This window comes from Bufo bufo, chromosome 7 (genome assembly GCF_905171765.1).
Source record: "Bufo bufo chromosome 7, aBufBuf1.1, whole genome shotgun sequence".
Lineage (NCBI taxonomy): Eukaryota > Metazoa > Chordata > Amphibia > Anura > Bufonidae > Bufo > Bufo bufo.
Genome location: NC_053395.1, coordinates 62,142,239 through 62,156,672, shown reverse-complemented (window position 1 = coordinate 62,156,672; position 14,434 = coordinate 62,142,239). Strand labels below are relative to the sequence as shown.

Here is a 14,434-nt window from a genome sequence, read left to right as displayed (position 1 = left end):
CCCCGCTCCGCCTGGCGTGGTAAGTCTCGTAGTCTAGCCACGGACTGTGCAGTGAAAAGGCATGACTACCATCGGACTGACGTGGCAGTCATTAGTCAAGTCTTGAGAGGTAGTTGTAGATACGGGTATTACACCCAGGACCAACGGGTAGGATTCACCTGTAGAATCAGAATATGGAAAACGTCACAGCCCAACAGTCGGTCCGGAACACTGTTGGAAGAAAAAAACACAGAACCTATACCCTGCATCAACGTAGATGAGGGGAAGTAGTAACGTAGGAGCTACCAAGGTTTGCAGAGTGACCGTGAACCCTGAGCTAGAGAAGGAAAAGACGGAAGAAAAAGGGGGAATGGCGAAGCCCATTCCCCATCCGAGACTGGCACTACACAGAAGTAGCCACCGGATGATAGTTGCAGTGCCATACTCCGCCTAAGGAGGAGACCATGCAGCATACACCACCGAATTCCGCGTTAGAAGAATCAGTCACCTGACGAAGGAGCCGTGCAGGAGGAGCCAGAGTATGTAATGGCTACTCCAGGACCCCCGTACCGTAGGAGCCGCAGTGTGCCGCGCCAGCACAAACTGAGGGGCAGACTAGAGGAGACGGTAGAAGCCATGGTACCATACTGCCTCAGGGAAGGAGAGCTAACCTTAAACACTCCACCTGGGAATGGTGTTGAACAGGAACAACCGCCAAGCCAGCGTCAGGGTGGAACCCCTACCTGAGAGAATGCCCCACTGCAGCGACTGCGAATGCTAGTACCAGCGTAAAAACCGCACCAGCGGAGGAGAATATGCTGCAAAGCTAAACCAGAGTGCCAGCACAACCACTTCCCACATGGAATGGTGGATAGAGAATATAGAGTCAGTGCAACACTCGACTTGCTGGAAGGTAATCACAATATTACGTGCCATGGTGTACGCACTACATATTGTTGAAGACACATATTGGAACAGTGGAGGACCATGGATATAGGGGATGCTAGGACACATGAGTGACGCTGGGCAACCCCCTGAGGAGAGAGGTTGTCATATTCATGCCCCAAACCGGCACCGAAGGAAAAAGACACAACGTGGAAACAGCCACAGTATCCACTGGTGGCACCGAAATACCATTAGAAGAAGAGTACAGGGCACCAGCGTGTATCGATACTCGCTACGCTCCACTTGTAGAAGAAGCTAAGGAATCTATAGCCGTGGCAGAGTTGAAGTGCAACATCCAAGATGTGTACTCATTCCCCACGGTAGTGGATCACTTGTGGAAGGGGCAATGTTGCAATTATCCCACCAATGAAAGGGGGTAATGCTTGCGGCAAGCACTGCACACAGTGGTAGTGCAAGTACTCCACCATGAAGGGTGGCAATGCAGTAATGCATCTAGCAGGAACCGAATCCACGTAGAGAGAGTACGCATCTTACGGAAAGGGCAAGGCATATGGAGAGTCCCGTATCAATACCCCACCTACGTAAGGGGGTAAGACATACAGTAAACACTGAACCAGGGATAATGCCATAGCGCCACCTATGGAAGAGGCTAATGTACTAAAAGGAGGTAATATCCAAGGGAGTACTGCATCCAGTAGTAGTGCAAATACTCCGCCTAAGGAAGGGGGTAATGCATACGACAAGTACTGCTGTCTACCTCGGACGCCATCTTGGAAGATCGCACCGGAATCACGGCATAGACTGAACCACTGATCCCCCCTTCAGACCGAACCTCTCCAGGGAGAGGAGGGTGCGACTGAGCGTGACCCTAGGGAGGAAGGGTGGGGGTGTGGAGGTGACCGAGGAGGAATATATCCTGCTCTGGCCCGTTGTGTGCAATCCTGCCTCTCAAGAACTCGCCCATGGCAGCTGGAGACTGCGCCGGTGGAATCTATCAACCAACTACTTGGGGGTGGAATGGCAACTTCTAGAGGTTCACTCACCGGATTGCACAGGCGGTGCTTTATCAACCAAACGACCCCGGAGGGAGATTGAGAAGTCCAGAGATCCACCATTGGAGTGCGCAGGCAGTGCTTATCAACCAAACGACCCCGGAGAGTGATTAGGAGGTCCACCATTGGATCTTGCAGGTGGAGGATTATCAACCAGACGACCCCAGAGAATGAAATGGGAATTTTCAGAGGTTCTGCACCGGATCGCGCTGGTGGCGAATTATCAACCAAACGGCCCCGAAAGACAGATTGGGAATCCAGAGGTCCTGTACTGGAGAATTATCAACCAAACGACCCGGAGGGTGGATTGGGAATTCCAGAGGTCCTCAACTGTATTGCACCGGTGGAAAAAAATCAACCAAGCTACCCCGGAGGGTGGGTTGGGAACTGTCAGAGGTCCTCCACTGGTTTACGCAGGTGGAGGATTATCAACCAAATGGCCCCAGAGGGCAGAGTGGGGGGGGGGCGGATTGGGAAACTATGAGAGGTCGTCACGTGTCCGGGATAGGACACGGGCCCAGTTTGGTGCCGCACAGTCAGAGTGGATTATGACTGAGGGGAGTAGGGCCTGTATGGATGTAAACGTTTGTTTTTATTTTTCCCTTTTTTTTTTTTTTTTTTAAACTGGCCTACCTAGCCTCAAGTGGATAAGAGGCAGGAAGGGGTTAACAGTGCAATAAGCAATTTGCAAAGCCCATCTAGCCCCTGATAATCCGGTGCTGGCCTAACAGAAGTGCCTGGCCCCAGGGGCGGTGCTGATGGGGGGCGGGGGCAGCGGCAGCTAGGCGGGAAGAATTTGCGCCAGAAAGCCTCCCTCCCCCTCACATACTTGGGATGGGTCGCAGCCAAGCAGGCTGCGAAGCCAGGGCCTAAAGTTCCGATGCTCGGCCACCCGGGACCCTCCCCCTCTGTACTGTAAGTCAGCCGGAGAGTAGAGGGACCCGGAGCAGAGCGCGACATACACATTCCGTCCGGAGATGCGCCCCGCGGCCAGGATGACAACAGGCGGAGGAAGAACCTATAGGCCCCATTTGAAGCCGGGGCCTAAATTTTCTGCGGCACCCGGAAGACCGGGATGTTCACCCCGCGGCCGGAACCCGTGACAGCCGGAGTCGAATACCCTGTGCTCCCATGCAAAGTAAGTGCCTCGCGGCACGAGACTCCCGCAAGGGGTCAGGCGTCCGCGATCGGTCAGAGGCATTAACCCTTCCGGAGCGGCGCGCTTGGCGCCCGCTCCCGAAAGAGGAATATGGAGGACACTGCCGCCAGAAATAGCTGGGAGTGGAAGTCGCCCTGCGCTCCAGTCTTTCGCTGGAGGTGCCCGGGGAGAAGATACATTAACCCTCTATGAGCCGGAAAGCCGTCGGCCTAGAGGGGAAGTGAGAAGGGTGGGGGCCGCATGTCGTTGGTAGCGCATGGCGCCCGCCGGATTAACCCCTTCTCTCTTTAGGGGTCTGTTTCTTAGCTGAATAAAGTCCCTGGCCATTAACCTTAGGGACACCTAAATTTTCAAAGAGGGAGGGAGGGGGGTTTGATACGGGAATCTCGCCCCTAGTACACACAAAACTTGTAAGTGTACCCTGAGGTACTCTCACGCCATACCTCGCCCGCTTAGAGGGAACATACTGGTGGAAAATGAGTCTCCCCTTGAAAGCAATGAGAGACTCATCACCCGCGACCTCCCTTCCAGGTACATAGGCCTCCAAAAATTTTGGCCCCAAAGTGATCGATGACCGGCCTGATTTTGTACAGGCGGTCATAGGCAGGATCACCTTGGGGGGGACATGCTGCATTATCTGCATAATGCAGGCATTTCCGGATGGCCCTCAAAATGGGAGCGTGTCATGGCCGTACTGTAAAGTAGGGTCTGGTAGAGGACGTCCCCACTCCAGTACAGCCTGACCATGGGTTTTTTGACTAGGCCCATGTGCAGCACGAGGCCCCAAAACGTCCTTATCTCGGCTGCACTGACCAGAGTCAGCCACCGGCCCCTAGCCAAAAAGGAGCCCGGGTGTTGAGCAATGAAATGTTGGGCGTACAAGTTAATTTGCTCCACCATCAGATTCACAAAGTGGTCACTGAAAAAAAAGACTAAAATAGTCATATTCAGTGAAAGCCACTGTGAGAATCTGGATTCCTGGTTGGCCAACAAAATCAGGAATCACGGGCTCAAAATGCTCTGGGGTACACCATGCAAGTTCACCGGTAGGGAGCTCAGGTGGACTTATCTGGTGGGCCGGAAAACTAGTACGAGCCCCAGAGCTGCTCGTACTAGTGTGGGCCACAGGGTCCCTGGCATGGCAGTCCCTTTGCAAGCTGGGCGTATGCCTCCTCTGCCGAGAACATCCGGCGGGCCATAGATGAGTGTGTGTGTGCATGGAAAACTTTATTTAGTGTGCGTGTGTGTGGGGGCACGGGTGTTCGCGGACTTTGCCCTAAACCTAACAGGAAAAAAAAAAAAGGCTAAAAAAAAAAAAAAAGATTCAAACTCGCTGATCAGCCGTCCGAAGCTGATCAGCGGTGGGGTGGGCGATGCGCTAACAGCGGCCGGACGCTAAAAGAGTGTCGGCCACAGGCAGCATACGCAAAAAAAAAGAGTGCGCCCCAAAAATGTGTGTGGGGGGGTGGGGGCAAGCTGCAGCACCCCTGGGGGGTCTAGAGTCACACAGCTGTGCTGTGGACCCCAGACACCCGATCAGGGTGATGCAACAGTCAAACTTTCCTGAATATCCCTGCCTAACCTAACCTTTTCCTAACTTGTCCCTAAAGTACCTTTTAGTGCTGGGGGGGGGGTGCTGGGCACAGATGGGGGTGCTGGGTCAGGAGATCCGACGCAGGCTGCTCTCTCTCCTCACTCCCGGACGCAGAATGGAGGAGGAGAGGAGAGCTGGAGGGAGTTAACCCCCGCCCGCCCGTGCAGCCAATAGGAATTGTTACAGAGTGCCTGCCGAATGACTTCAGCATGCACTCTGTTCCGATCACCGCACGCCGGTGATCGTAAATACACATGATGTACCGGTACGTCATGTGTCCTTAAGTACCAGGGCATCATGACGTACCGGTACGTCATGTGTCCCCAACAGGTTAAAGGGTGGGTTCACATGTTGCGGCTTTTCGTGCAGCATATCTGCACCAGCAAACTGGATGGAATTTTAAGAAATCACATCCAAATGCTGTGTAGAAATTCCAAAGTGTTAAGTGACTTGCGGAGTGAATTTGAAATCTGCAGCATATCAGTTTTGCTAAATATATCCACTGCAGATTTCACCCTTTCCAATCGAGCACCATTTTCGCAACAAAAAACTTTATATGTGGCCTGTTACATATTTTGTTGCAGATTTTCCTGGGTATCTGTGGCAAAATCACAGTATTTTACGTCACGTGGATGTACTCTAAAAGCAAAAAAAATCTAAGCTGCCAAGACCCATATCTAACAAACCACTGAGGAAGGAGTCACTGTTAACTCCGAAACGCGTCTGGTGTACACAAGTCTCGAGGAAAGGAAGAAACCGCAGCTTACAATCTGCGCACTACCTTGTGAATCTTTGGAAGCGCTTCTGAACAGCTGATAGGAAGAAACGTAAGTCCTGCCGTGTCAGGATCAAAGAGACACAAAGTAACGCCGAATACCAAACAGGGTCCTACTACCTATTGACCCCGGCGTCCAAATGGACTGTTTCCTACCTTAAAAGCTTACTCACTTACCCGAATGAACAGATGCTGTAACACGTGGGACGCCACGCCAAGCACGAGTACTTGGTCACTCCACCGCTTCAAATAGTGAGTAACTTGTTTAAACATATTACGGTTCAGCAGCGGACCAACCTGATATAGCTGTGAAGCTATTCATTATGAAAGGACAGTATACTTATTTGTAAAATACCGGCCACAATTGGAACTCTTTATATCAATTACCCGCAAAAATATTGCGCATCAGACTGTACGCATGGGCAACTAGCTACGATTTAGCTACTATAAAGCATTAACAAATCATTGATCTCTGCCAAATAGTATCGTGCACAATATATACCCTTTAGACTGGTTGCATTTATTTTAAGCTAATTTTTTGCTTGTTTATTGTGATTATATTGAGGTACCTCACCTGATTTTATATAGAACACATTAAATAAACCTTTTTAATAACGTATTGGCTGGTGCTCCATGTAATTTTCAGATGCAGGTGTGCCCCTCTGATCTATTCTACTAATTAGTTTTTTCTAAAAGATTGGGGTGATCTTTTCAGGGGGAGCACCCACTCCATGTTCTTTGGAGGGTGAGCATCCCAAACCACCCAAGCCATATCTAAGGCTACTTTCACACTAGCGTTCGGGTGTCCGCTCGTGCGCACCGTTTGAAGGGGCTCACGAGCGGCCCTGAACGCATCCGTCTGGCCCCAATGCATTCTCAGTGGAGGCGGATCCACTGAGAATGCATCCGCCTGCCAGCGTTCAGCCTCCGCTCGCTCAGTGAGCGGACACCTGAACGCTGCTTGCAGCGTTCGGGTGTCCGCCTGGGCCGTGCGGAGGCGAGCGGATCCGTCCAGACTTACAATGTAAGTCAATGGGGGCGGATCCGCTTGAAGATGACACCATATGGCTCAATCTTCAAGCGGATCCGTTCCCCATGACTTACAATGTAAAGTCTGAACGGATCCGCTCAGACAACTTTCACACTTAGAAAATTTTCTAAGTTTTAATGCAGACGCATCCGTTCTGAACGGATGCGAACGTCTGCATTATCGGAGCGGATCCGTCTGATGAAACATCAGACGGATCCGCTCCGAACGCTAGTGTTAAAGTAGCCTTACAAATGTTACAACCCCAGCATAGAGCACTGTGTAACAAGGCATTCAAAGAAGTTTAATTTCATACAGAGGTACCTAGAGATTAATTCTCGAGGAAAAAAACAATGTTACGTCAAACGTTACATTATATGGATACTCTCACCTAGAAGCAATACCTCTGTACTACATTGCTCCTGCCTTGTATATGAGGGCTATACCCTGCCTGAAATCAAAGTCTCACCTCACGTGGATGGTGTGGTACGACAGATCCCTTTTAAATGCTCTGCTGTGTCGTCACTCTTATATGGCTGGTGAAGAGCCCCTTTAATTCTTAAAGGATAACTGTCACATTTAGACCCTAATTTCAATTTTCATATATGTAGTTACTAATAACATGATATTCCAGAATCAGTTACTATTAGACTGACTTACCCCATATTTAATGAGATTCAGCCCTTAGCAACCAGACTGCATAAAACTGCAATTTCACTATTCAGTTAAGATGGCCGCCACTGCCCTCACCCTGAGGCTAATCCTACCTGCCCTCACTACCCACAATGCATTGAGCTCCTCACATGCACTAGCCAGTAACAATAGCCCCCCAAAAGTGTCAGTAACCAGAGCTCTCCCCCCTAAAGGGTTAATCTCCTGCAGCACAAAGGGGTCCTCTTACCACATGTTGCTTTCATTTATACACTGAGCAGATGGCAGATCTCCCTTCCCTGGTCTGCGCTGCTCCAACTCTGCATTCTCCAGCTCTGCTGAGTAAGGGAGAGTCTGCCAAGCGCAGGGACAGGGAGAAGTGCACACAGCCCAGGCACTGTTATCAGCTGCTGGGGAGGACCTGGCTTTAATCATTTACTTACAGTCCCTGGCTGTCAGTAATGTGACCCTGCACGCTGCGTCGACCATGCCTAGCAACAGGGAACAAAAATGTGGAATTAAGGGGTAATTGAATACACAGTGAAAAGTTGATATAGGGCCACCAAGGTGATATTAATCACCACAATCCAATACTCCAAAAAAAGATACAAAATACGACAGTTATCCTTTAATATCAACTGTTGCTGCCCCTGACATAATGTAATGCCATTACCGTGTCTATACAACATGCCGCCCGGTTCACATGCAGCTTCTCCAATGTCTCGCTGGTGATGGCAATCTCCTCAGATGAAGCATAACTGGCAATGCTAAGGGCCTCAGTGTAATGGTTTATTGACTCATCCTTGAGTCCCTCTCTGTACAGGTCATTTCCTTCATTGAACAGGTTTCGTATAAGCTTCTGAATAAAAAACCTGAAAAGGACACAATACAAATCTGTCTAAAAAAACAAAAACATTTAGACACAGGATGCACTGAAGCCAGCCATATCACCTGAGATAAATATCAAGCCAAACTCTCGTCCTGCCAACAGCCATCTCTCCTGTTACGCAGGATTTTGGTTGCACATACCTGTGCTGAAATCCAACATGTGTATAATGTGTATGGAGGGTAAATGATTTTTGATGCAAATCTACTATGGGTAACAGTCAGTTACTATAGTAGACACAATGTATGGAAGTCTGAATAATTCATCACATTTCCAGCCACGGTGCCCCATCATTATCAGAGGCAAGCTGGAAATAAGCACCGTCCTTTGAGATTACCAGACAGCAGTGTGGAGAGGCAGGAGTTAGTGGGGATGGATCTGCTCAGATGTCACACTACAGTTTTTCCAGAAGAGTAAAAATAATACCATTTTTGAGAAGTATTTGTAGCCTAGGAGGAGTACAAAAGTTGCAGTATTCTAAATAAATAATACTTGGCCTACGTAATGTTAAAGGCTATGTACACCTTCGGGGGCATTTTTTTAATGATTGCATTTTACTCATTTGGGGCTAAAAATCAGTTTTTCAATTGGTATTTCTGAAAAATATTCATCCATTCTGTCACAAAGGGTTAACTGTTTTTCTAGCTTCATACTTTCTGTGCATCCTACTTTCACACTTATCTCTAAATTATTGAGGTCATAAACACTTATTTAAGCCACATTCTGTTCAGTAAGATAAGGATTGAGCTTGAGTCTAAGATAAAACTCAGATCCTGCTAGTAGAGCATCTCAGCTCTGTACAGAGAAAAGGACTCCATATTTTTAAAAAAGACTAATTGAAAAAATAAGCTCATAATGAGTACAATGCCCTAATAAAAAAAATTGCCCCCAAAGGTGTACATCTGCGTTGGAGGCTCTGTTCAGGGCTCTGTTGCAGATTCTGTGAAAAATACCGGACCAAAAATCCTTGCATGCAGTACTTTTTTGCCTGGTAAAAAGACAGCATCCCGAATGGAAACTGAACGGATTCAGAGTCAATGGGAGTCTATTCAGCTCCATTCATGTCATTTATGTGCCCGATCCGGCACTTCAGTTATTTTAATTCTGCCTCATCTAACAAAGCAGATCAAACAGAAATAAATAGCAGTGGTGTGAACGTGCCATAAGCAGTTGTTATTTATGCAGGGAAACCATTTACTAGTCTAACATCTCTCCCCTCCATAGAGCCTCCTCCAATGTACAGTCCCATGTTAGGGTACTTTCACACTTGTGTTAAAGTTCTCCGGTATTGAGTTCCGTCCTCGGGCTCAATACCGGAAAAAAACTGATCAGTTTTATCCTAATGCATTCTGAATGGAGAGCGATCCGTTCAGGATGCATCAGTTCAGTCCTCTTAAGTTTTTGGACGGAGAAATACCGCAGCATGCTGCAGTTTTCAATCCGGCCAAAAATACTGATCACTTGCCGAAATGCCGGATTTGCCATTAATTTACATTGAAGTGTATTAGTACCGGATCGGGCCCTAAGTGTTCTGGCAAAACGGATCCGGCTTTCCGGTCTGCGCATGCTCAGACCTTTACAAATGCAAAAGAAATTAATACCGGATCCATTTTTTCCGGATGACACCGGAGAGACTGATCCGGTATTTCAATGCATTTGTGAGACGGATCCACATCTGGATGAGGTTAGTAAGCCCCTGGAAGGGGTCTGGAGTGTGGAATGTCTGTGTGTGACATCTGATTGGTCAGTGAGCAGATAATACAGAAATGCACACAGTACACTACATGCGGCCTCCATATAAACTGCATTGCCAGGGGCTATGATTCACATCAAAGCTCAGATTCTCCAGCTTGAAACACTGGCAACTTCATGCACTCCCACTATAAGGCCTCATGCACACGACAGTTCCGGTTTTTTTTGCAGCCCGCAAACTGCGGATCCGCAAAACACAGAAGCCGCCCGTGTGCCTTCCACAAAACGGACAAGAATAGGACAGGTTATATTTTTTTTCCGGGGCCACAGAACGGAGCAACAGATGCGGACAGCACATGGAGTGCTGTACGCGTCTTTTGCGGCCCCATTCAAGTGAATGGGTCCACACCCGAGCCGCAAAAACTGCAGCTCGGATGCGGACCAAATCAACGGTCGTGTGCATGAGGCCTAAGGGGGAAGGCCAGATGATGCAGATATTTTCCACCACAGTTTTTGACAGGTAACCTGCCATCAAATACACCTTCCCTAAACCGCCGCTATAGTGTTACACAGGTCGTCATAGTTTTATTAAGATGTGACTCTGAAATGGAGCTTGGAGCACTAAGGAAAAATAAAGTTATAAAGTAGCAGTAGCATGTGCTACCTGTGAATAATCATGATGGCGGTCCCAGTCCATTCAGTCCTGGCATTGCATGCTAGCTCCAGTGGCATCCGGTGCATGGACAGCACAGTAAGGTTTTCTCACCATGTAGGATGCTGTTGGAGCTGGCGTGCAATTATAGGACTGCATGACTTCTCCTGAGACCAGGAATAACCCCAAAACTATTCACAGGTAGCACACGCTAATTTATAACTTTCTCTCTCCCCTGATGCCCAAGGTCCATTTCAGAGAGTCATATCATTAGAAAGCTTAGGGACGGTATATTAGAGGACAGGTTCTTTTTAATCTGTGACATTTTCAATGCTTACCTCATAATCTTTCTGGGACCCAAGGAATGGCATTGGGGACCTGAAATAGAAATATGGAACTCAAAATACTCTCCGCAGGTTTAGCTCCAAAGGACTAATAAACATGTAAAATAACATTCATTTTCTTAGTGATAGGCCTTTAGATTAGACCCTTTTAAAGGGGCTGTCTCATCATGGACAATGGGGGAATATTGCTAGGATGTGACCCCATTGTCTTTATGGGTGCGGGTCCCACTGCTAGGACACACACCTATATCAAGAACAGAGCCCCGAAAGTGAAGGAGGGTGCACTGTGCATGCGCAGACACCCTCCATTAATTTTCTATAGGGCCGGAAAAAATAACCGTCAGCCCTATAGAAGTGAATGGGAGCGGGGGCCGCATATGCGCGGTATGCTCCCATTCACTTCTCTGGGGAGCTGGCTTGGTGGTGGCCGGACCGGAGTCCTCCAGCCACCACCTTGCGGGGCTCCGTTCTCGATATAGGTGCGGGTCCTAGAAGTGGGACCCGCACCTATAAGGCAATGGGGGACATATCCTAGCGATATGCCCCCATTGTCTATGATGAGACAACCCCTTTAAGGCCAGGGCTCCATGTCGAATACTGCAAAATCACATAGGGGCACATTTATTAAGACCGGACGTTTTAGACGCTGTCCTTAATAAAGGCCCATAGCTGGAGGTGGTTCTGCCAAAGTTATGAAGAGGTGCCGGCCTCTCCATAACTTTGGCGCATCCAGTGCCCCTTCTAAATCTAAGACAGCTTCCTAGCTTCTTACATTTAGACCATTTTCTACACCTAAAACAGGATAGCAAATAATGGCCCGGCCCGTCCTCTTCCCCGCCCACAACACACCATCTTTTTTAGACATGGCTAGAGCGGGGAAAAGTCGCAGATAGCCTAATTTAGGCATATTTTAGAATAGTAAATGAACGATGCTATAGTTGCAGAAAGTCCAGAAACTGATACAGCTTTTGTGCACATGCACCTCCAAAGACTATTGGGGGGGGGGGGGGGGCATATATCAAAACAGTGTTCCAGTTGTGAACAGGCTTTTGCAAAGATTGGTTGAAACATGTCTAAATTCTTTCTGTGTGGAAATTGGCCTGCCATGCAGCTTGTCAATTATGTTTGCGGTTATAGCTGCGGATTTCACCCTTTTTCAACGAAAAGTGAGATCTGCGGCAAAAAAACAAAAACAAAACATCAAATTTACACCAAAAACAGCTGTTAGAAATTGCAGATTTTGGTGCAGAAAATCCCAGAAATCTGCACAGAAATTCATGCGGATCTTCTGTACGTTGGCCTGCACCTGTGTGCTGGTACCCCTAAAACAGTCTTTTCCGTGCTCTTTTATATTTCAGTGGTAAAATCTGAACTCAGGGGTCCCCTGAAAAGCATCTGGAGGAGTCTTAAAGGACAGCTCTGTGTGGAAATCTATGGGAGTCACAAACACAGCCGAGTGGGGGACCACCAGGGATATCGTGTGTCTGCCATAAATGTGTAAAGTGAGAATACTCTTTTAAGGATGCTTTGCTTGGATTCTTGCTTAAAGGGGTATTCCCATCTTAGAAATTCTAGCGATGATGCCCCCAATACGTGATAGGTGTGGGTTCCACCTCTGGTGCCCGCACCTATACTTAGAACGGAGTCTGCAAAGTGCCGGAGGGCGAACCACGCATGCACATCCACACTCCATTCATTTCTGTGGGACTGCCAAAACAAGACCGAGCGGTGTGCCTGGCTTTTTTCGGAAATCCCATTGAAATGAATAGGAAGTGTACCGCGCAAGTGCGGCCACCACTCCATTCACTTCTATAGGGCTTACATAAACAGCTGAGCCAGCGCTCAGCTATTTTCGGCACTCCCATAAAAATGGAGGGCGGCCGCGCATGCAGGCTCCTTTCTAAGTATAGGTGCAGGTCCCTGAGGTCGGACCTGCACCTATCAGACATTGGGGGCATATCCTAGCAATATGTTCCAATGTCTAGATGGGAATACCCCTTTAAGGGTTGCCTTCACAAATAGCGGAATTAGTGGCTGAATTTTCCGTGACTGAAAATCAGTTCGATTAATTTGAATGGGGCAGCAAGCACATGGATTTCTGCCTCTCATTTTTTTTTTCATTTAGTTTGAAGAAACCCTTTAAAATTCAATGTATACTGGAATCCACTTTACAAGTCGCATGAATAAGTCTTACTGAATGAATTCCATTCCACTCTTTATATCTTCCTGCCGGCTGCGACGGGCATTTGACATGTAGGACATGCTGTTCTGCTCATCAGATTGTAAACGGTCACAAATCTGTAAATTATAATCATTTATTTAGTATGATCATCTGATAAGAAACCAAAGAATAAATTATGAGATCAAAGTATTTTTAAATAACAATCAACTGTAGTGGTGTAGATTTTGCGGCAATCGCAAAGACTACCAAAGATGCGCCTAATTTATGACAAGCCCTGATATAAATTAGGCGCATCTTCCGGCAGCAAGATAGCTGACAGCGCTTGAGAGAGAAGTCACTCTGTTCCAAAGGCAGAAAAATATTTGGGCACGTATTCCTGCATCCATAGCAACTGTTCTTTTACCAACATATAAATGCAATGAAATTAACATATATAACAGAACTATTGATGGTATGACTGAACGATATTAGAGGTGCAGCACAATGTGAAAGCAATGGTATTTTATCATCTTTCAGGGTTTTCTCTGCTAAGAACTGGCTCTGTCACATATTTACAGTTGCTGTTGTACTTCTATACATTTCTATGGTGTTAAATTACAGGATTAGAACATATAATACACATACTGTCACGGTCATATTGTTCTTTGACCGTGACCACGGTTGCCGTGCAGACTGGTTGCCGGTGGCAACGTAGTTGTTAGTTTGCACGTGCATTTCCCCTTTAAGGTGTGTCTCCCTGCGGTTTGGTGAGCGAGGAGTTATTCCTCTAGATCAGCGGTTCTCAACCTAGGGGTCGCGACCCCTTTGGGGGTCGATCGGCCCTTTCCGGGGGGTCGCCGGTGCTTGTTTTGCGGCTGAGTAACTCAGAAGATCCGATGGTATATTCTAACCCCCAGGCGTTCCCATGGTGATGGGGACGCTTGCCTAGGGGTTAGAATATACCATCGGATCTGAGTTTTACGAGCTCAGTGAGATCGTAAAAACTCAAATCCGATGGTATATTCTAACCCCCAGGCGTTCCCATGGTGACAGGGACGCTTTCCTGGGGGTTAGAATATACAGGGCCACGCCGCTCACTGCAGTATATTTATAAACTAATCAGTAACTACTTTAACTTTAATCATTGCTCATTGCTAAGCTCTTACTTGGATTATAATTTATTTGGATATGGGATATCTTACTTTGTCTTAGCTCCGGTAATAGCAGGCAGTGCGGGGGGGGCGGCGCTTACTCACTGACGTCACGCGCCTGCTCCTCCCACTAGGCGGCGCAGGCGCGTGACGTCAGTGAGTGAGCGCCGCCCCCCCCCGTACTGCCATGCTATTACCGGAGCTAAGACAAAGTAAGATATCCCATATCCAAATAAATTATAATCCAAGTAAAGAGCTCAGCAATGATTAAAGTTAAAGTAGTTACTGATTAGTTTATAATATACTGCTGTGAGCGTCGGGGAGGGAGATCTGTGGAAGGCAGTGCCATCCACAGATACCCCCCCCCCCTAAACAGTGCCATCCACAGATCTTCCCCCTAAACAG

At 47.9% G+C, this 14,434-nt stretch overlaps 1 protein-coding gene across 1 annotated transcript in view; it reads right to left on the bottom strand.

Moving 5' to 3' along the window:
- Window positions 1-14,434, bottom strand: part of ZC3H7A (zinc finger CCCH-type containing 7A) — a 196,771-nt gene that overhangs the window by 156,462 nt on the left and 25,875 nt on the right. Inside the window, 3 exon segments of the mRNA XM_040440164.1 lie at window positions 7,828-8,013; window positions 10,711-10,751; window positions 12,912-13,015. Coding sequence (XP_040296098.1) covers window positions 7,828-8,013; window positions 10,711-10,751; window positions 12,912-12,979 — 295 coding nt within the window. The 5' untranslated portion in view covers window positions 12,980-13,015.